This window comes from Microtus ochrogaster, chromosome 8 (genome assembly GCF_000317375.1).
Source record: "Microtus ochrogaster isolate Prairie Vole_2 chromosome 8, MicOch1.0, whole genome shotgun sequence".
In the NCBI taxonomy this organism is placed as follows: Eukaryota; Metazoa; Chordata; class Mammalia; order Rodentia; family Cricetidae; genus Microtus; species Microtus ochrogaster.
This window is the reverse complement of record NC_022015.1, coordinates 70,317,455-70,339,946: the sequence shown is the minus strand read 5'-3', so window position 1 is coordinate 70,339,946 and position 22,492 is coordinate 70,317,455. Positions and strand designations below refer to the sequence as shown.

At 46.3% G+C, this 22,492-nt stretch overlaps 1 protein-coding gene across 3 annotated transcripts in view; it reads left to right on the top strand.

The window, feature by feature from the left end:
- Positions 1–20,396, top strand: part of Hpse2 (heparanase 2 (inactive)) — a 627,972-nt gene extending 607,576 nt beyond the window's left edge. For all 3 annotated transcript variants that reach the window (XM_005352317.3, XM_005352316.3, XM_005352315.3), the window contains 2 exons: positions 2,142–2,288; positions 19,909–20,396. In XM_005352317.3, coding sequence (XP_005352374.1) covers positions 2,142–2,288; positions 19,909–20,074 — 313 coding nt within the window. In that variant the 3' untranslated portion in view covers positions 20,075–20,396. The remainder of the gene's footprint in view (positions 1–2,141; positions 2,289–19,908) is intronic.
- Positions 20,397–22,492: the final 2,096 nt, after the last annotated feature.

The following is a 22,492-nucleotide window of genomic DNA, read 5'->3' as shown; positions in this document are numbered from 1 at the left end:
CAGGTTGGCAAAGATATTTTAAAAGATTCATATCTAGTATTTCTAGGGTATGAAGAAGTGGATACTCTTAATTAATATAGAGCTGGCAGAAGCAAATCTTTACAAACTGTCTAAATAACATCAATATTATCTAAATATGTGCATTTATCAGAATAAGTGCTGTTATGCCATGTTTTAAAAAGAATAGTGTACCACCCGAGACCATTGAGACACCTCAGTGTAAAGGCATTTGCTATCAATGCTTAGTATCTGAGTTTGAGCCCCATAACCAAAAACAATCTTTTTAAAAACACCCAAAGCTGGGCAGTGGTGGTGCATGCCTTTAAGTACAGCACTTGGGCAGCAGAGGCAGGGGGATCTCTGTGAGTTCAAGGCCAACCTGGTCTGCAAGAGCTAGTTCCAGGACAGGCTCCAAGGCTACAGAGAAACCCTGTCTCAAAGAAAAAAAAGAAAAAAAGAACTCCCAAGTGTTGTAGGGAGAAGCGGGGCCCCTTGTTCCAGCCGCCCCGCTAGCTTACACCCAGAATAACCACACAGAAACTGTATTCATTTAAATATTGCCTGGCCCATTAGCTCTAACTTCTTATTGGCTAACTCTTACATATTAGTTTAACCCCTCTCCATTAATGTGTATCGCCACGTGACTGTGGCTTACCAACAAAAGTCTAACCAGCTTCCATCTAGGGCAGGAGAACCATGGTGTCTGCAACACTGCCCTTCTTCCCAGCAACCAGTTCTGTCTACTCCACCTACCTAAGTTCAGCCCTGTCAAAAGGCCAGTTTCTTTATTCAACCAATGAAAGCAACACATAGACAGAAGGACCTCCTACACCACCCAAGTTTAAATGGCTTCCAGTAGGAATATATATTTCTTGTTCACACTTCTTTATTTCAGCACCTCAATAAGCTTTGTGACAAGCATTGTCAAGCCAGGAATGGTGGTGTGTGTGCAATCCCAGCACTTAGGAGGCTGAGGCAAGATGATCACAATTCAGCGGCAGCCTGGGCTACATAGGAGGTGTCCAAAAAACTAAAAATCTAAACAGCAAGATATTGTCATTCTTCTCCTAGCCTAAGGAATGAAACATGCCATCACATAAACAGTTCCTACAGCGTCTACCCAAAGGTCTTAACATGTCCACTCATGTCATGCTGGACAAAACCAATATGCAATCACTCTGGAGAACAAGAGCACAAGGATATCAGCTCTTCTCATAGGGGGAGACCCCACAGAAAATGGGAATCTGTGGAGAGGGTCATATAGTGTGCACACGCCTTGACATAGTGATTCCAGCTCCTAGGACTTCTACCACCAGAAATAATCATTATACATAAAAAGGGTTTGTAAGATAAAGGTTTTCGTTGCATTATTTATAATGGCAAAAAAAATAATAAAATGGAAATCCACAAAAGTGGTGGACTGGCTGAGTAAAAAAATAATAAAATGGGAATCCACAAAAGTGGTGGACTGGCTGAGTAAAAAAATAATAAAATGGGAATCCACAAAAGTGGTGGACTGGCTGAGTAAAAAAATAATAAAATGGGAATCCACAAAAGTGGTGGACTGGCTGAGTAAATTACATTGCATTTCTGTAGCTGGAAAGTCAATGTTCCTGTATAAGTAAAAGAAACTATAACACAAGACCATGTATGATATATACATTAGGCCATGTAGATGGTTTGATCCTAATTATATAAAACTGAGTGGTATAGTCGCATGTGTCAAAGCACTTAATAGATAATTCTCAAGCTAAGAAGTAAAACACTGAATGTTGGTCAAAATATTGAACTATTTCAATATTATACAACTATGGGCATTTTCTTTTACTTCTTTGTCTCTTTATGTTTTCAGAAGTCATCACAGTTTACTTTCATACTGTATATATACATGTATGTTTCTAAAATAATTCCAGTAAACTTAAACAAATACAGTGGGGTGAAGGGTGGGCACCTTCTTTTCAGGAGACTGCAGTCGCCAGGCATTGCCATCTTGACGGTCTGTTGGGACTATCCATAAAGTGAGGCACTTTTATGGGGTGATCCTGTTTTGTGCAACCTGTAAGTTATTTAGGAGCATTGACTGACCGCTTTGTCTCACCCCCCCCCCGCTCCCCCTCCCCTTTTTTCTCTCTTGAACTCAGCCACAACTATGTCCGTGGCTCCATTACACTTTTCATCATCAACCTGCATCGATCAAGAAAGAAAATCAAACTGGCTGGGACTCTAAGGGACAAGCTGGTGCACCAGTATCTGCTGCAGCCCTATGGGCAGGAAGGCCTAAAGTCCAAGTAAGTGCCAAGCTGGAAATAGCTTAGGCCCCTGTAGGCAGGAGCTGGGTGGAGAGGGAGCTGGAGTCACCCTTTTTACTGAAGGCAACATTGTTGCTGCTCATTCTCTGGGACTGAAGGAGGTGGTGGAGTAGGTTATAGTCTGGAGTAGGGGGATTTCAGATCCTTTGGGGGAAATCTCTACTCTGGTCCCTGACTGTCTCCATGTTTACTTTATGTTCAACTGCAAAGTAAAACAGTATACAAAATATTTCTCAACCAGGGTGCTTGGTATTTAAGCAAGTCAGTTCTTCATTATGCCGCATTATCACATGACAAATTATTTAGCATCCTTGGCCCCTACCTGCCCATTAAATGCCAATAGTAACCTTAGTCATGTGACCATCAAAAACCTTGTAGTTGGGCCCTGTGGTGGTGGTGCACGCCTTTAATCCCAGCACTCGGCGGCGATCAGAGGCAGGTGGATCTCTGTGAGTTCAAGGTTAGCCTGATCTACAAGAGCTGACAGCTAGCACTGTTACACAGAGAAACCCTGTCTCAAAAATACAAAACTAAACAAAAAAAGCCTTGTGGTTGAAGTCTCTTGTGGCTGACTAGTCTCTTTCAGCTATAGCGTTCTAGAATGTTACGGCTCCTCTTTTATCATTATCTACAAACCCGAAGAACTTAAGAAGAAGAAGCAGGGGAAAGGCACAAGGTCAGAGAGCAAGTCGTCTTGGCCCTTAACTACATAGCTGTGACGTGTCATTGTTGGATCTGTTTTGTCTGTCTGGAAAACTAAAGAGCAATTGTATTCCAGATCCCTGTGCCCCTTCAAACCACTTCCCTCAGTTTCCCCTGGAGACTGGCAACACTGATGTACCAACTGAAAAAAAAATGCTGAACCACATAGAGAAGGGCCTGGTCAAGAGCAAAATCACCCCGGCTCCCCAAGCAAGGCCCCTTAGAGCAGGCATGGGATGCTGCGCAGATCAGGGGCGTTCCCATTGCATTTTTAATGTTTACCAAGTTTAACAAAGCTGTAAACTTGGAGCAGGTGGCTTGCACTCCCACGGCTGCCCACAAATATTTGTGCTATAATTGTTCAGTGCTTCACTGCAACCTTGGTGGCTTGCATTTGGCTTCCAACTGTATGTGCAATGGGAACAAAACAGTCTGGGAAGTCATTTACTGAGTCTTTTTCGCCCACCCCGGATCTGGATTCTCACACACTGCTTCTTTTTGTCCACTGCGTATATATAGCTTTTACTTTTCTTTCTTTGACTCCTGCCTGTATCAGCAGGACTCTTGAGTGAGAGTTATTTTATTCTGTTTATAACCAAGTGTTTCATGACTAGCAGGCTAAATTCTTGTCCTTCATCCTAAACTGGACACTCAGTGCTGGTTTGAGGTTTGTCACAAAATGGTTGTATGACCTAAGTAAATCTTGAATCTGATAGTCTCAGTCTCAAGTCCTGAACATAGAACTCAAGTGTTGCTCTATTTTTGATAAATTCCCATCCTAGGTCTCATTTCTCAGGTAAGCCTACTGTTAGTATTCAATAATGACCTGCAAAGCTATTTCTGCCAAAAAGGCTAAGTCCTCAGCAAGGATTGATTGTGACAGATTAGAGTCCCTGAAACCAAAGAGCTTAGGAGCTGAGCCTGGCCATTCTCAAGAAGACGATGCACATTTAATGTAAGGCTTTCTATCCAGTAGACCAAGATGTCAATCCTCACTCTGTATGAGACAAGCTATATTACGTAATCTCTGTGAGCCTCAATTTCCTTGCAAGAGGAATATAGTAAATGAGGTGATCTGTGGCAGGTTCCCGACACATCACAAATGCCCAATAAGTATCTATTGCCTTACATCTCCTCAGCTGTTGCAGAACAAGGGGAATCATCCTTGGTCCTAAGATTGATCTTTTTCACACCTTGTGTGTTTAAAGATTATGGTTTTATAAAGAGGCATACTGGGAATAGCATAAAAGTCAAACCACGTGGGGATGATGGGCAGAGGACAGCATCTTTGAATGAGCCTATTTCCCTAGCAACCAAGGGCATAGTTCTCCACCCTATTTATCCCAGCACTGTGCCCCTGCCTCCACAGCCTTGCTCCACATATACCTGTTCTTAGGATACCTGAAGTAACTGGCTCACTGGTTATGATACGCTTTGCCACCCTATGCTTAACCCTGTCAGCAGACTCCTAAAGTGCTGTGTTACAGGGCTTGCTAAAACTATCTGAGAAGGAAAGAACAACGTGAATTCTATCCCACAGGGATCCTGAGGAAGGACTTGGTAAATTACTGATATCAAGCAGGGCCAAAAGACTTGCATCTGATGGAGAGGCTGACATATCTGTGTGATTAAACCTCAGGTTCTTAACCTCTCAAAAAAAAGGAGAGTGAGACCCAAATTAGAGGGTACTAGTGAAATAAAGCCGTCTCCAAGTGTAAGGCTCAAACACATACATCTGTAGCTATAAACCCAGATACGCAACTATAAGAGTTTCGTATTGTTTTATATGTGTGGTTTAGACAGTTTAGAATCAGAAGTAAAGAAAACCAGATTCCAAATCTGATCTTGTCACTTGCTCACAGCTACATTTTGGACCTTAAAAATAACAGTTTAGTGCATTCCTCTCCTGCAATGTGTTAAGAAGCTATCACCTCTTCTATCTTAGACCCCAGTGGCTCTGACCCTGTACTGTGCCATCTTGGCCTGTAAGTTGCTGGTAGGGACTGTCAGACAACTGTTGAGTAAGCTGTTGGGTTCCATATCCAGTGCTCAGTTACTGCTTAGAGCAAGAGCCCTCAGTGAGTCCCACTGAGGGCCTCCAAGGAAGCATGCGGTGGTGTCAGCAGAGCAAGCTGCCCGCAGGGATGAAAGGAGCCGCTAGGAAGTGACTTCAGGCTTAGTGTATCTTTTCTTTCTTTTAGAAGTCTCTGGGGCCAGGCTCTGTTCTGTATCTGCTAATTCCTTCCTACAGCCTAAAGCTGTGTTAACTCAGAAGAGAATGGAAAGCTCTTGGGGTAAGGGAGATCTAACTACTCCTATCTAGAGCAGCCAGAAGAGGCCACAGCACAAACAAGTCCTGGTCGCAAGTCACGGTCGCAAGTCACGGTCAAACCAGCAGTGAGGTCTACTCTGGAGTATGCCAGAAAAATGTGTCTGTTGAGAACATGGACATAATGCTCTTTCTGTCAGAACTGTCGTCAAGGTGGGAGGATGGGAAATCTCTGGTAGGGTGTCACTACCCAAATGGAAAGTTGAGTGTGTCCGCATCGCGTAGGAAGCACTCCAGAGCTGCTGGTCAGACAGCACTCTCCCATCTCAGTGCTGAACAAGTTCCGAGACCCACACACATTTAATTCTTTATATAAAGGTTATAGTCATCATTGTAGAATGATTATATCAGCCTAGGAACCAGACCAAAGGATACTCTCTGCCCTACAGCATAGGCATTTTAGAAACTAGTATATGCAAGGCAAGAATATCCTGCATCTGGAGGACAACATTCTCACCATCGAATGGTTGGCAGAGACGGCAAGAATCTGTTCAGAGAAGAAAGGAAGTTTTGGACTTCATTAGGTATTCATATAGCTGCCTAGCAAATTCAGAAATGTGTCCCATAATACTTCAAAATGGCAGAGATAAAAGGGGTTCAGTTTAAAAGAGATAAATTTCAAAAACCTTCACTTCAGACTCAGCTGGTCTGCTGGTCTGCTCTGGTAGAGCAAGATGGGCGTCCTCAGGAGGGTGGCGGCATCCCAGACACACTCTTTTTTTGTTTGTTTTGTTTGTTTTTGTTTTGTTTTATTTTGTTTTTCAAGACAGGGTTTCTCTGTGTAACAGCCCTGGCTGTCCTAGAATTTGCTCTGTAGACCAGGCTGGCCTCAAGCTCAGAGAGATCCACCTGCCTCTGCCTCCTGAGTGCTGGGATTAAAGGCGTGTGCAAAGGCGTGTGCAAAGGCGTGTGTCACCACCGCGGGCCGCACCGTGCAGTTCTACCACTCCCGTTGGTCCTCTAGACTCCCAGACTGTGATTTCAGTGGTCACCAGCCCAGCAGCTGCTCCAACCCACTGAAGGGAAGGACCACACACAGAGCGTGGGCTCCAAGAGTGAATGGTAAAAGCTGGCTTCTTTCAGAAAATCACCAGCTGTGGTTCTTCTGTGGACCTTGTCTCCGCTTCATGAGAAATGGACCCACTCACAACCCAGGACGGTGGTCCCATTCTGTACATGTTGGTGGGGAGGAGTACTTGTAAGTGCCATCTGCCATCTACAGAAAGCATCTTCCCATGGCCTTGTGTGACCCCAGATGAAGAAGCTCTCACCTCTAAGGAGTCAATTCTGCCTGGGTGTAAAGATCTCCAAGATCTTCCCACAAACAGAAGCCGCATCTGGACCCTGGAGAGCAGCTGTAATCTGAAAGGGAGCAGCTCACTTCTGCCTGGGAATCAGGCAGGAGCCGTCAGGTTCCAGGGGCTCCCTGTGTCTAGTTCAGTGCCGTCTAGAGGGGTGGAATACAAAATTCAGAAGCGAGGGAGACACTCTCATCGGAGTAAACATTCTCATACATGGACCCGAGGGAGGGAACCAGCATCTGCTAAGAGTTCTGGATCTGGGTGACATTTTGAGGTAATCTGGTTTTGTCCTCTGTCCTCATTCAGAGTCTGGGCTAAGCCACATAGACCAGAGGCTGTTTTGCGTTTACTAACCATGATTTCAGTCTGTCTGAACACTTAATTCTATGCTGAAACCGAGGCTTGCTCTAATAGCTGTGGTAGCTATTGCCTCATCTGCCCTCTGGAACAGCACCATGCAGGGTGTAGACCAATGCTTGCTTCCCTCCCGCTTTAGAGGTAGAGAGACTGCATCTTAGAGCATGGCCTCAGTTATATAGGAGCTGCACAGCTAGTAAGTGACAAAGCAAGAAAGCACCTAGCAGACAGTGATCCCTCCCCTACAGCCTGTCTTCAGCACTGTGCTACCCCAAAAGTCCAGCAGTGAGCTATCATAATGACTACAGACAAACACACCATCAAGTAACTTAAATGCCGTGAGACTGTCTGGGTTCGTCCATCTTGAAATCTGCCCAAATTAATAGAGTTGGAGAGGTCTCTTCATAGGGCTGATTCATTCTAGTCCCATCCAATAATGGTAGTAATCGCTCATTGCCTGACTTGAGGTCAGTGTGTGTGCCTCAGGCCAGAATGCCCTTTACTTTCTTGTGCAGTATAAGCACCTGACCTTCAGGAGCTCTGGAAGGTAGGATTTTTAGTGGTGAGGCTGGGAGGAGAGGACTCTAAGGTCCTTGTCTTCAAAAACCTCATCTCTGTTATTAGAAATAAGTCCCTTAAAGGAAGCCGCCTGTGATGCAGTGTCACTGCGGGGTGCGGAGCGTTTCTGCCTTGAGGGTCATAGGCTCCACACTGATGCTTAAACTTCAGATTTGAATCGACAGAGCTAGAGAATTGCCAAGCCCTTGTGAACCACACATCTTTTGGCCAATCCTCTGAGGAAATGAACATTTTTCTTTCTTCTTTATCCTCATACTGCTTGGGTTTTTTTCCAACTTTCCGAGGATAGCTTTTGCTTTGCTTTCACCACCACTGAATTCTATGTCAGAGAATAGCACTGGCATCTCGCTGCGTGCCGATGGAAAGGTGTCATTTGATGCGCGCCTAACAAAACGTTTCTGAAGACTCAAGTTAGCTCCTGCTGCTAAGACCTTTAAAATAGCTCCATGTCCCTGTTGGAACAGACTCTATGATGCTGTTCTACGGCTGGATTCTGAGCTTGCCTGTTGTAGAAGCCCTGAACTTAACTGAACACTACCAACTCCTTATTACCACTAAGTAAGGAAGCACCAAGGTTTGGGCTTGGATGCCAACAGACTTGGTAAAAAGGAGTGTGGCCTCTGGGCTAGCACACTGCTGATATCTAAGTGCTGCTGACAGTAGTTGGAACCAGATATACTTCCTATAGGTTTCTGTGACCTTCACTGTCTAAGATCATTCAGATTAATTTCTCTTTAAAAAGTACACCTTTTTATAAAAGTTGTACAGTTATTGAAAGATGGCTCTCTAGAAGAAAATTGTCAAAAGATACAATAAGAAGTTTCTCCTATGATGTGCCTGCCTAAAAGTATTTCAGTTTCTATTGGATGACACAGCCCAGCTCCTGAGCTGTCCACTCCATGACTCGATGGCTCCAATTACAGGAATGGCCCTCCTTAGATGAGGCTAAAAGTTTCTCTTGGGTTATGTCTACCCTTACTTTAAGAAAGATGAGCAGAATAGACATATACCCAGGTTTCAACATATCTCCTGCCAGCTCTCATCTATGCCTTGGGGATCTTTAGGATTCTTCAGATGACCTAGTTCCAGCTTGCTTGCCCTGACCCAATCTCCCCAGAAGAGGAAATGTGCTGTCAGCACAGCCCACTAGTGTCTTCATAGCTTTGTTAACTTCATATTGAAGATGCTATTCTTCAACAATGCGCTCTGCATATGTGCAAGATTGAAGATGCTTGGCATCTGCTACTAATGTATTGTTTTCATGAGTTCCCTGGGTCCCATGCCTATTTTTCCATTGGAGTATTAATTTTTCTTATTAAAAGCATATAATTTTCCTCTAATATAAGTCCATCTCCCCCTCCAACATTTATCATCTATATTGAACTATATTTTCTAGTATTGAACTAATTTTCCAAGTATTTCATTTTAGGGTATTATTTTGACATGAAGTATTTGTTTTTTATCTTGTTCTTTAGGGTTTCCTCCATTTTACTGAAATTACTTAAAAGTGTGTGAATTTATATTCCCGCACTCAGATGAATATGCACTGCTCTCTCCTTTTAATATCTCTCTCTCTCTCTCTCTCTCTCTCTCTCTCTCTCTCTCTCTCTCTCATTCTCTCACTCACTTTTGCTCTCCTTGCTCTCACTACCTGCACTGAGGGTTGAACTCATGGCTTTCTGCCTGGTAGGCACATGCCGTGCCGCTGAGCTGTGCAGCCAGAGCGCGTGTATTCATTTCTTTAACCTATTTATGAGTTGGAGTTTGTTTATAAACAGTAGCAGGTAAGGAACTCCAAGGTGTGATACTTAGACTGAAAGGGTGTGGGAGAACCTGCTACCCCGAGCAGGCCTTTACCTGGAGAAAAGGGTTCTGTTGGGGCAGATGCAGCCCTTTTGAAAGGTCATTTGGAGCCCCTCAGGAGAAAAGGCAAGTCGTCTGGACACCCCACATAGCAAGAATGCTACCTGGGGACATTTATGAGCTGGCTGTGAGTAAGCAGGGAGATGACACTTTAAACACTGACAGCAAGTCTGTGCTCCAAGTGGACACTGTAGGAAGAAGGAATGCATGTGAACAAAGGCCTCTGTTAAAAATGATTGTACTTGAGACAATCCTGATGATCCCAAACCTGCAGAGAGAAGGAGCCCCGAGGTCTTCAGAGAGTGCAAACTTGCTCATCGGTGCCTAGTAAGCCTTGTTGAACTTAAGGTGTTCTGTGACTCCCGATGAGAAGGTAACCGTGTCTATGGCACGATCTAAGAAAACCATTACATACACATCTAAGAATGCAGCAAGGGTACTGAGGGGCCTATTCTTCACCCCACTCGCCCCAGAGTCTTCCTCTACCTGAACAAAGTTTCTCAGTAAGGAGCTTGTGATGCAAGCCAGGACTTAAAAGGAGCTGCAGAATGTGAAAGACTGTCCAAAGGGACAGTGTGTTCAGAGCTTTCTTCCCAGAATGTGAGGTCACTGCTAAGCCTTCCTCTGCCTGGCTGCTGCTTCACCCTGTGAAGTGCTGCCCACAAACGCCCCCATACTAAGAGGATATCCATGCCACCAGTGTACTGACCTGGGGCAGGGGACCTTAAATGAAGCAGCTCTGGTGACAGGCCAGAAATCTCACCAGTTTATTCACCAGAGATTCCCCTTGAAAGATTCTCATCTTCTGGATTAGAAGTGTGGCTGCCTCGTACGGCATGGTAAGAGAGGAAAGAAGACGCTTTTAATCCAAAGTAAATTCAGACTGTGGCAGTCAGCGGTTGCTTAACTCCATCTCACCCCAGCTGCCAACATCTCTACCCCTCTCCTGACACCAGGGCTGCTTGGCCCTGGCTGTGCTTTGAACAAACTGTGGATTTCCAAACCCCAGAGTCCACACCACACCCCAGGGCAGTTCACCCAAAATCTTTGGGCTGCAGCTCAGGCTGAAGGACTCTTAAAACTCCCTCGGTGATTCAAATATGTGACCAAAGTTGGGAACCACTGGCCTTTCATAAACCCTGGGACATGGTCCCAGATGATTTTATATCTTTCCCCATCCAGGCCCCAAGCCATTTTGCCAAAGGTGTGAACGTGCCATGAGCCCCTGGGGAATTTCCCATGCCTGAGCAAAAGGCTGAGAGCTGATTTTCAAAGCCTTGTTGTTTGTTTTGTTTTAAATCCCACATTAGTAATGTGCAGATTATAGGATTATGAAATGATTTTCTATTTTGCAGGGACTTGACATTCTAAACCAAGATGTTTGCAGAGCCGCAGCTCTCACTGCTGCTTCCTGAGAGGCCCATTTGTTCTCTGCTCCAAATGTGTTCTCCTCCAGCTCGCTCCCTACGGCTGCAAGCTTTCTGCATAGCTGTCCATCACGGCTCTGGTCTGCCCCCAGCCTCACTGATTTGGGGACCCTCTATTCAGGCAGGGATTTCTGTCCTTTTCCATAAGACAAGTTCTTCAAGACATAGGCAAAATGGCTCTGAATAGTTGGCACCAAAGTTAAGGGGAGGGAAGGTAAATTCGTAGGCAGTCCTTGTAGGCGGAGCAGAGACAGCCTTTGTCTTCTCTGCGGTTTGGTGATGAGGCTAGGCCTAAGTCTTGAATCCACACTGCTAGGCATTAGGAAGGAGGTGGCTTATCCCACAGAAGGAGCCTACAGCACAGAACAGCTCCAGAGGCCACTTTAAAGACCACCCCTTCCATGCTTCTTTCTGCTAAGGAGGCATAGAGTCACTGCACACATCAGCTGCCCTTTGATATCTAGGGATTCTGGAATAGAGGCTAGGTCACAGAGAGCGTCTTATTCTTTTCTTTAGGGCCACATGGAGCACCTGTTTTATAGGGAGCAGTGTCAGAAGTCAGTCAAACTAAGATATTTATCTGCTTGCTTTAATGGATTTCAAGAAGTACCCAGGGAGCCATGACCATAAAGGAATCTCTACTTTGAGTGTGGCCTATAGACTATCTCAAATTCACATTTGAAAAAACTCTATACTCCCTGCACTCCGCTGCACGGGGCTGCTCTTGCCCACAGTGCCTCTCCCTGCTTCACACAGGTAGGTCTGGGGAAAGATGCTTCCCTCTCCAAAAAGGATGCATTGACTCTCAGACACTGGAACACAGAATAACACAGGAGCTGAGGAGCAGGGAAGGAGAGAAGGAAATCTGCCACAGGATCTGGAAAAGACTGAAGGTTGAGGGCCACTGTGCTTAGCCAGGAGAAGCCATGCTTCTAGGAAACATTCATATGGGAGGTCTTTGAGGCTGCAAGATACGCTTACAGAGGTTTGGGAGTGCACAGATTCAGGGCTTGTTTTGTCTTGGAGGTGGCAAATCTCCCCACATAGGACAGGATGCCTGTAGGGTGAGGAGAAAGGCCACAGAGATACACTGGGACCAGACCACAGAAAATGTTGAAATCCAGGCTAAATTTGATTTTCCTTCTATTTGTATTTTTCTTTATAATGTGTTTATTATAGTGTCTTTGGCCACACATTTGCATGCTACAGTGACTTCTGGCTTAGTGGACAAGGTCTAAGTCTGTTATAATTGACTTTGCACACCACAAAGGACTATGGAGATAGGAGTAATACCCACAAAGCACCACTCAGTGATTGTGGCTCTGTTTTTCACAGCGGGAATAAGACATAGTTAACCGTGGGGCAATGTCTCTGTAGTTTTTGTATCTGGTTTCTATTGTGCCCTGTGGTTTGAGTGTGATATGCCTATGACATGGAGCTTTGAGATCCTTGCAGAATCAAATTTTCTTCTCAAACCACACCCAGATGAGCCCTTCATCTGTTGAAAGTCAGCAGTATCAGTATAAATCCAGGTTTCTTAGCTGGGCGCTCATCTTGTCTGCCAAGTGTGCTCTTATTTTAAGGCAGCAGAAGCACATGGTAGAATCCTATTGTGGTTCAGACCATTATGACACAGATTTAGGTGGAACACCAATCAAATCATGACCCCCGAAGCTACTACACACAGAAAAAGCCCATCCATACCCCTTTCAAGGAACCCTGTGCCTTATCAAACAGTCCTAGGGGGTAATGCGGGGGGGGGGGGCCAAGGCGGCTAGATCAAAGGTCTTTAGACCATGCCCTTCGGATGATAGAATGAAGGGTAAATTATTTCATCAGCTTCAAGCAGGGGGGGGGGGGCTCCTAGAGGGGTGAAGAGAAACAGAAGATTCCTTGCCCATCTTCTCTCCGGTCTCCTTTCTGTCGCAGCGGTGGGGGGCCTAGAGAACTACACTGACTGGAACGCAAAGGGTCCTGAACTACTGTGGTAAGCAGACTGCTACATAAGAGCTTCCGATGATGAAGAAAGGAGGGGAGTGAGTGTAGCAAACAGCCTGTGGACCAAGCTACACCATGGCGCCTAGAGGGAGAATGGGCTTTTTGGTAGGGTCTCCCAGATGCTATTAGTCAAAAGCTCAGGGATCCTTAGGGGATCTACATTGCTCAGGGACACGTAAAAGGAACTTCCTTTTCTCTGCCTGTTCTGGAGCAGGAGCAAGCCCCAGGGTTCCGAAGCCTGGCTGAGCCCCTCCAGTCTCTAACCTGACCCTGACCTGGCGGAGGGCAGGGCAGCTGCACACACCAGTTTCCCAGCCCAGTTCGGGAAAGCGCGCTAACAGGTGCGGCCTGGGGCGGCTAAGGACCTGGCGCCCGCGGCCAGCGACTCCGCACCTGCGGCAGGATCCCCCTAGGCACACTGGCTGGGAAGCCCGCACCGCAGCGGGAACTGCAGCCCTGCTTGCTTCTTTCCTTAATATTGGGCCCCACTCCAGGAGGGACCCGTGCCAAGAGGGCCATAGTGAAGTTTGGGTTGGGGTTTGATTGATACTGCGATTTGTTCCTTTGACACGCCAAGCACAGGTACATACAAGTCCTGGCCTTGGGGAGATGGAGTGAGGGCTGCAGAGACCAGAGAACAAGTTTGGCTTCCTGGGAGCAGCCTTGCATGCTGGCTCTCCCCTCGCTGTTGTATAGGACAAGAGTGCCCCCTAGTGGCTCAAAATTAAGCACAAGGAGAGAGCCTGTGTTTGAAGCACACGCTCACGTTAACATACAGATTCTTGTTCAGTCTCCTAACTCTACTCCTTTCTTGCCTTCAATCGTATTATTTACGATCTAGAAGCCTACCGGAAGTGGCCGAAAAACCTAGCCAGACCTGCACATTTAATGTCTGCGATCTAGACAGAGTTCAATTTCTGGACTTGTAGTCTATTGTCTTTCCTGTCTGGGCTGTAGTTCTTCTGACTGTACAGTTATTTTTAATATTTTTTACTGGCCATCGGTTGTGTGCGTGACTAAATAATGAAGAGTGAGACAGTCACCGGCCCTCCTATCTGGGGCAAGGTCAGGCAGCCACAATTGGGATCCAAGCTGAGGACCAAGAAGTGCTGGGAACTTTTTTGAGGAGCACCTGTACCTGATCTGAATAGCAATGGAGATGATCAAGAAGTTAAGGGGCTAGAAAGACAGTTCAGTATTACAAGCAGGTACTGTTCTCGCAGAGGACCCGTTTGACTCCCCGCACCCATATTGAGCAGTTTCCAGTCTCCCCAGCCCCAGCTCCAGGGAATTCAGTGCCCCCTTCTGGCCCCCATGAGCACTTGAGTCAGTATGCAGATATCACCCCCTCCATGCACACTTAGATTTAAAAATCTATTTTAAAGAAGAAAACGCAGCAGCAGCTGGGGGCAGAGTGTGGACAAAGCTCCAGGCAAAGGAAACAACAAAGACAGAACCCCGAGAGTAGAAAACTAACCAGAGAAGCTGCCGCGTGGAATGAAGGTGAGGGGCCAGGGAGGACCTGGAGTGGGGAGAAGTGAGAATCAGTTTCTAAGGAGCTGGAAGCGTTGATCATAGGCTGGCTTATGGCTCTTCAGATGGTTGTCTAGGAACCATTGAACATCTAGCCGGGAACATCGTGCTCGGATTTCTGTTTGCTCAGGGTCAGTCTAAATTAGACATTGAGCCTTGCCTAAGGCCAGCTGTTAGGAATGGGCAGCCAAGACAAAGGAGACCTAGGGTTCATCTGACCCTCCTGTCACTCATTCTCTGGAGAAACCTAAACTCAGAGCAGGCAAATAATTCACTCTAAGTGGCTGAGTTGGACTGGGGTCTTTTTTTAAAAAAATCTCTTCAAGACTCCTGAAAATTCTGGGCAAAATCAGCTCTCAGCAGCTCTCAAGTCTGCTTCTGATCAAACAACCCCACAAAAGTGTGTACACAGACACACAGAGAGACAAGAGGTGTGGGGAGGGAGAGGAAGAGAAAGAACATAAATTGCCTTCAAGGTTGGAAAAGGATGTGTTCACTGAACTTTCTATCCTGGGACCTGAGAAAGTTGAACCCCTACTTAAATACCCGTGACTATTAAGAACCATAATAAGGCCTGGAGACTAGACATTGCAAACATGTATTGGAGGGGGGTGACCCAGTCAAGAGCTCCCATGAGAGCGGGCAGGGCAGAGGGCTGGACTCTGAATTGACACATCGAATCCCTTTTTAATTAACACGCAATACTGAGAAAGTAAGTTTAGAAGTTGGGAAGTAACTCAATCTTTGTAAAAACAAAAGGCGATAAAATACAGTTGTCCCAATATTTGGGTAGTTTAGACACCCTCGGCAATTCTGGGAAGCAGGGAAATTAGTTCAGCCTTGGCTGGATCATTTAGCGTTTGGTTGAAACACATGATCCAGTAAGGAAGCCCTCATAGATGATGGAAACACGAAGATGAGACAGGTTTTTCAAGGAAGAAATGTGATCTTGCCGAGTGCTTGCTGAAACTGGGACAGACAACTAGAAAGAGGTGGTCAAGAGGCCAGAACCGAGTTTACCTGCTGATTAGTTCTGTGGCCTGCCAAGGCCACTTACTCTCTCTGGCCTTGTGTCTCAATGGCGAAGTTACAAAAATAACAAAGGTTTGTATATTGCACGAGGTCCTTTAGCAACCGTGTGTCAAGACTACAGTTAAGGGAATCCCGGCAAACATCAGGCCTGCTTTTTCCTGGCTGGGTGACTGAGATAAGTTTTAGACCCCCGAAACTTTGACTTGCCCATGTGGAACATGAGGCTGCTGAACGCCTGGACTGAACAATCCAGGTAAAGCAAACCTGAGAACCCTGATCGTTCTCTTCTTCATGGATGTGACTACAAACTTACTAGTTTCTCAGTGCACATAACATTTAGCATGATATGATTTCACGGGTTGATAAATATTGAAAGAAAAACATAAGCAGAAGAAAGAGGACATTGTCCCTCTTTAAGTGACGGGATCTAAAGATAAGGACGCATGAGGACTCAAGGTCTCAACAGCCTTGCTCACAGGATTAACTCGTGCCAGCCTAGCTAAAAGATGGCCATATAGATTTTTTTTATTTTTTTAGGTGAAAAACACTAGCAATGATGAATGGCCTCCTGTCCGGTGGGAATAAGGTGTCTGGGGAGTGACTGAGAGTCGGTGATAATTTAGATCTTATCTAACATCTCCTAGGAGGGGCAGAGTAATCTCTAGTTAATAGAATCTGTAGAGACCCTCTGCAGCCCTCCAGGGAGTCCTCTAGCGAGAGAAACTAAAGGAGGAAGCTTAGAAATTATGCAAAGGATCTCAAAAACCATTCATTCACTTCTTCCAAAAAGGTTTGTTCCCTGTCCCAGGCCTCCGTGCTCTGTGTTTTCTCAGCCCAGTGAGGGGCAAAGCAGCAAATCCGTACACCACAGAGAAAGGAGGGCAGAGGGCTCAACCCAGGGGTTAGAGAAACGGACCTCAGGGACTGCTCAGAACTAGACTGAAAGTGCAGACGGACGGCTAGCTGCCTGCGAGGTCGAGGTCTCCCCGAAAGACCCATACACAAAGCTGCAAGCCACTGAGTTTGTACAAGCCAGGGCGAAGATGCCCAGCTTCCTCAAGTACAGTGACCCTTTGAAATGCGAGTCGCACAGCAGTCTTTATCATAAAAGCTCTCTTTCTTGGGCTGGAGAGATAGCTCACCAGCGGATAGTGCTTGCTGCTCTTCCAGAGGCCCAGATTTGGTTCCTAGCACCCAAATTAGGCAGCCCACAGCCAGATGTAGCTCCAGCTCCACTGATGATTGTAGCCTCTGTGAGCTGCCCCCACATACATAGCATAGATACAGGTACATATTCACATAAATAGAAAATTTTTCAAATTTAATTATCTTCTAAAAATGTCTAAAAATAATAATTTTATAACCGTTTTAAATGGGCCTATGTCTTATTAATCCCAACCATATCCCTTGAATATTTTAATCCCACTGTACATATCTGTTTAATATTTTCCTTTGAAGAAATTTATTCCATCTGTGTGCAAGATATTTTTAAATTCTAGACCCATCTTTGCATATGTATGGATTGATAACCTCCTTACATTGACTGTTCACACATACACACACACACACACACACGCCTGCCCCTGGGGCCACAGCTGAGACTAGAGAAGTAGCTGGAGTCAGCATCGTAGGGGAGAGCTGGAAGGTGGCAGGCAGTGCAATGACAATGACCATGTGTAACCAGATGACAGCCAGGAGGCAGCTTCTGAGCCACAACAATAGGGATGAGGGCAGAAATCAGCAGACATGGCAAGCATTAAAGACAGAATGGGTTTGACTTTGTGACCCTGGCTGCCCCGGGAGACCCTGGCTTTCTAGTTTGCGTGACTGGGTAAGTAGCAGTGCAGTCACAGGTGTTTTTAAAAGCAGAAGCATGGAGCTTGTGACTTTAGGGCTTCTTTGGGCTGCTAAGTTGACATATGAGTCAGGAGAAGGGCCCGGGGCAGAGCTTCAGCATCAGGAAGCAACATGTGAATAGTGATCAAATTCACCAGTGTCAGAGACACTCCCTAAAAGGAGCACAGGTCCTAAGAAGTGTTGAAATAAGAGCGGCGGGGCTGCGTCCCCCGGCACCCGGCCGCCCACATGGCTAGCTTAGCTTATGCCCCGAAATAATTACACGGAAACTGTATTCTTTTAATCACTGCCTGACCCATTAGTTCCAGCCTCTTATTGGCTAGCTCTTACATATTGATCTAACCCATTTCTATTATTCTATGTAGTCCACAAGCTGGCTTACCAGGAATGATCTTAACCTGCATCTGTCTGGAGTGCAGGAGCCATGGCGACTCTCCGACTCAGCTTCTTTCTCCCAGCATCCTGTTCTGTTTTCTCCGCCTACCTAAGGGTTGGCCTATGAAATGGGCCTAGGCAGTTTCTTTATTAATAAGAAATCATTCCCACATCAAAGAAGCATCCAGGAACAAAACATAGGATGGGGCTCGTCATCTGAGTGGCAAGTGAGAAAGGAATGATCCCCATCAACAAGAAACAGCATCTAGAAGGAAGAGAACCAGAGAGAGGAGAAGCAGTCGTGGGAGGCGCAGGGGAGAAGGGCTAAGCAGAAGGAGCTATGAGAAAGTCAGTTCTGCAGAGCAGCCAGAGTGGCCAGGACCAGAAGTGTGACCACAGCAACAAGGAAGAGAACAACGAGAACACCTCCTGCTTGCCTGGCTCTTTGTGCCTCCAAAGCTTGTCCATGCTTCTTAGTTCATCTCATCCACACTATAGCTGGGGAGTATTCTTACAGGAGCAGAGGTCGAAGGGCGGTGCAGTTGAGGGCTTTGTCAGTCAGCTCCTAAGTTAGTGATCCAGCTCCTAAAATTAGAGATTTCAGCCCAGGGTCTTGTCTATGCTCCCTGGTTCTCCCTGAGCCCCACAATGAGGAGACTCGGAGGGGCTGATACAGAGAAGCTGCTTGTTTGTAGTACAGATGGTGGACCATTTGCTTATCACACTTCATTCTGCGCTTCCCAGAACCCAATGACATCAGTACTCTGGCAGCATCTGAATGTAAAGTGTGTTATCTAATTCCTTGTACCTAATTCTACACATAAGCAAGAGCCCTGAGGTTTGCAAACAGAGAGGTGACATGCATTCATGCATGCTTTAGAAAGTTAATTTATGCCGGGCGGTGGTGGGGCACGCCTTTAATCCCAGCACTTGGGAGGCAGAGACAGGTGGATCTCTGTGAGTTCGAGACCAGCCTGGTCTACAAGAGCTAGTTCCAGGACAGGCTCCAAAACTACAGAGAAACCCTGTCTCGAAAAACCAAAAAAAAAAAAAAAAAAAAAAGAAAGAAAGTTAATTTATGTTATTAGACATCTGGTTGTTGGATACTCACATCACCTGAAATAGAATAAAAAAATAGACCACAAAGATAAAACCTGTCTGAGGCTTCTTGTGCATCTGCATCCTCCCCTGCTTTACCTGGCTTACCATTCTAATAGGTAGACCGTCTTCATAGTGGGGAAGTAAAGGCATCTTGACATTTGGATCAAAAGCGTCTTGATAGATTTGATGAAGTCAATACGGGCCTTTGGGTCTATCCTCCTACCCCCACACCATCCAGAGGCTGGCCTGACTATTCAACCGGGGTTTCCTGCTTGCTCATTCACCCCTCAGTCATCCCAACAAGAGAGTGGACTGTTCCCTCTGCTCTGATGGAGCTACTCAACCCAATCAACCCATGCGGGACCAGGCCTGGAGCTCTTCTGCCCCACTCTCCATTGGAAGCAATGTACTGCACCTTTATCTCGGGAATCCATTGCTCTATCAGGCATGGGTCTGATTCTCTCTCTCTAAACTTGCTGGTCATTTGTAATGCAGAAGGAACAGCAAACAGAGGTCTCTATACCTCTTGATAATGTTTTGGCCTATTGGTTCAAATGACATCACACAGTGTTGGCACCATGAAGTTTGAACAAGGACCAAGACAGCTGTCACTGAGCAATGCTGACTGATTGTCTGAAAGTGACTTGCAACCTTATTTCCAGGTGGCAACCTAATTTGGATCTTTCTGCTGACCCATAAACCTGAACTTCTATGTAGGATACAAGCGTCAGGAATGGCTGGGGGCTGTTGAGATTCTGTGCCATAAACCAGTGATGGTTGGTGGGTTCCCTCCCCTTCAGCCTAGATGTGTTGTTTGTCTTTTCTAAGTTTGCTATGGATGTGGTCCCTTTTCTATGAGCTGCAAATGTCCAGTTACACAAAAAGAATAAAAATGAACAGGGGAAGTGAGTTGTGGTCACAGATGCCCACATTACCACCTATTTGTTGGTGTTGCTACAGCGGAAATATCTGTAAATACTAAATATGAAACTCACTCTTAGACTTGAAACATTGGAGCTGTTAGCTTATCTTTGTCGCTTTCAGAATAACTCTAAACAAGTTGCATGCCAATTGTCTTACCTGTCAAAGACATTAATAAAAGATGCAAGTATGTGATAATGGGTCCTCTATTTCCCCTGCTGTAGGTCAGTGCAGCTCAACGGACAGCCCTTAGTGATGGTGGACGACGGGACCCTTCCAGAACTGAAGCCCCGCCCCCTACGAGCTGGCCGGACATTGGTCATCCCTCCAGTCACCATGGGCTTTTATGTGGTCAAGAATGTCAATGCTTTGGCCTGCCGCTATCGGTAAACCACCCTCTGCTTTAGAGCTGCTGGTGGGCATGCTGGACTGCTTTCCTGCTCTTCCCCCTGTAGCGCCCTTAGTCCTCAGCCTCCGCTCCCGCTTTGCTGGAGTCAACATAGACTTTCTAAATAGACTAAATGTCATAGTGTGAGCTTAGCCTAGGTAGGTGGCATCCATCCCTAAGGTAATTGTAGAACTCTCTGTTCCTATGCAAAGAGAACGGTGTGTGTCTGCTGATGCACACCTCACAAACAGGCTGACAGCATCTTCCAGAGCAGTGTTTCCAAACAGCTGCCTGTAGTCCTGATCCCACAGCAATGCAACTGCAAACCCCAAGCCCTAGCATACCGCTGCTGCTGCCCTCAGCAAAGGATGACGAAGGAAAAAGCAAGGGGGAGCTGCAAATCCAATCCTCCGCTAACTCCTCCTTTGTCTGTTTCCTGCTGCTGCCTTGGGTTTCCTGACACCTCTCTTCCCATGGGAAGCAAATGGGTGAGTCAGCTCTGGCCTGCTGGGTGAGCTGTTTCTATCATTTCCTGGCTGATGTATGAGTGTGTGCATCTGGGCTTCTGACAATGGCATCCATCACTGGCTATCCCTCTGGGAAGCGGGTGCTTCACAAGTAGAATTATAGTCAGACTCCGAAGTCTGTGAGGTTCTATTCCTCTGTGAATCTAGATTCCCTCCAGCTTGGAATGGGAGTCAGGTAACAATATTCATTGAGTGGAGAGCAATGTATTAGGCTCCACCAAAAGAAATCATCATTCTTCATGTTGCCAGGAGGGAGAGAATTGTAGTACAAAGAAAAAGGACATTGCAACATCAAGTGCATACGCATGTGCTCACAAACGTGTGCACATACACACATACCAATCTAATAAAGCAATTTAGATCTTTCCCTCAAACTGAAAGGATTTCAAAGACTCAAGATAGTAAGCCCTTAGTTGTTAGATTGACCCAGACCGTGTAGAAGAAGACGGCATGAATCAAAATCATTGTAAGCATGGCTGAACCTTTCCACCTCTTCCCACATAGCTGAGTCTCAGTGGCATTTACTAGGGAGAAAAATCCCTCTGGTCCTCAAAGATGACCAGAGCCATCGTACCCCAGGTGCATGTATTTAAGCGTGGTACAGAGTTTTCGGTTAGCTCCACTGAAGGACAGGAATTGGTCTGAGAGCAGAGCTGGCAATGATAGATGGAAGCCTTCCGAGTGGCGCAGGCTAGAGAACCGACTGAAGGCCTGTGGCTGACTTTTATTTGGCTACGGGAATGGATCTTTGGAAACAAGCTGCACTGCAGTGATTTCTGTGGACAGGACTGACCTCAGGACAGATGACAAGAATGGTGCTGCTTTTACGGAGGAAGGGGATCCTTGACACTCTCCTGGGTGTCAGAAAAGTCAGTGGCACCTTTCGATGTGAACAGACAGGCCTGGGGAAGAAGCTGAGGCCCATCACTGAGGGAAGCAGCGGGGCGTTCCTGAGGTGCCTGAAGACTAAGGATTTGGTCCAGTTGGCAAAGTGAGAGACAAGAGGAAAGTCAGACTAACAAGATGCCCAATGCTTTTCAGCTTGGAGAGCGGGAAGCCGCCTATCTTAGTTACTGTAAGGAAGACAGTGAGACCAGATTTTGATGTGCTTACTTTCAGTACAGGAGGAGCATCACACGGCAGGTACATTAGGGCAAGCAAGAACAGAAGACTGAGGACGGGCTGGACCCGTCAGTGGTCAGCTTGGAAGCATCTGGAGATGGTGGCCCATGAGTCTTCTCACCCAGCAAGGCTCCCAAGGAGCTTCCCTTCCCAGCCACCTTCTCTGGAAGCTCCAGAACAGAGAGGTGTGGTGATGCTGACGGTAGGGAGGAAGGAAAAGAAGAGAGACACGTGTAGGCTGAAGTCAGGGAGTGTGGGAAAGGAAAGGAGACAGACAGATGGGTTTTCCTTGAACATGTATCAAAATCTCTTCTAAGTACCTGTCTGAAGACAACTGCACAGACCCTGATAACAGCAAGGTAACCAGAGGCCCCGAGTGCCAGGCCCTGGGCTAGTTTGCTTTCATACATAGAAGCCCCATGCTAAAGTCAAGCTTGCCATCCCCATGGAATGCATGGGATGGGTCCTTATATTGCCCAGCATCACCCAGTGGAATGTGTATGTTTGAAGAATAATCCAGAATCGGCCTACTTAGTCACCAAGCTCAGTGGCCTTTCATGTCACAGACTCAGCCCTCATCTGGTAGACTCTGCCTGCCCAGGATAGCCAAGACTTCCAGAGCCTGGAGCAAACCCATTTTCTGTAAATAGGTACTGATTCTTCACCAAGCCTTGCAGAATGTAGGTTGTCTTGCTGCTTTTGTCTTTCTCTGTGAATTAAATGCTGCACCCAAGAGGTTGAAGTCTTGTTTGTTTTTGAGCTAATAAAGGG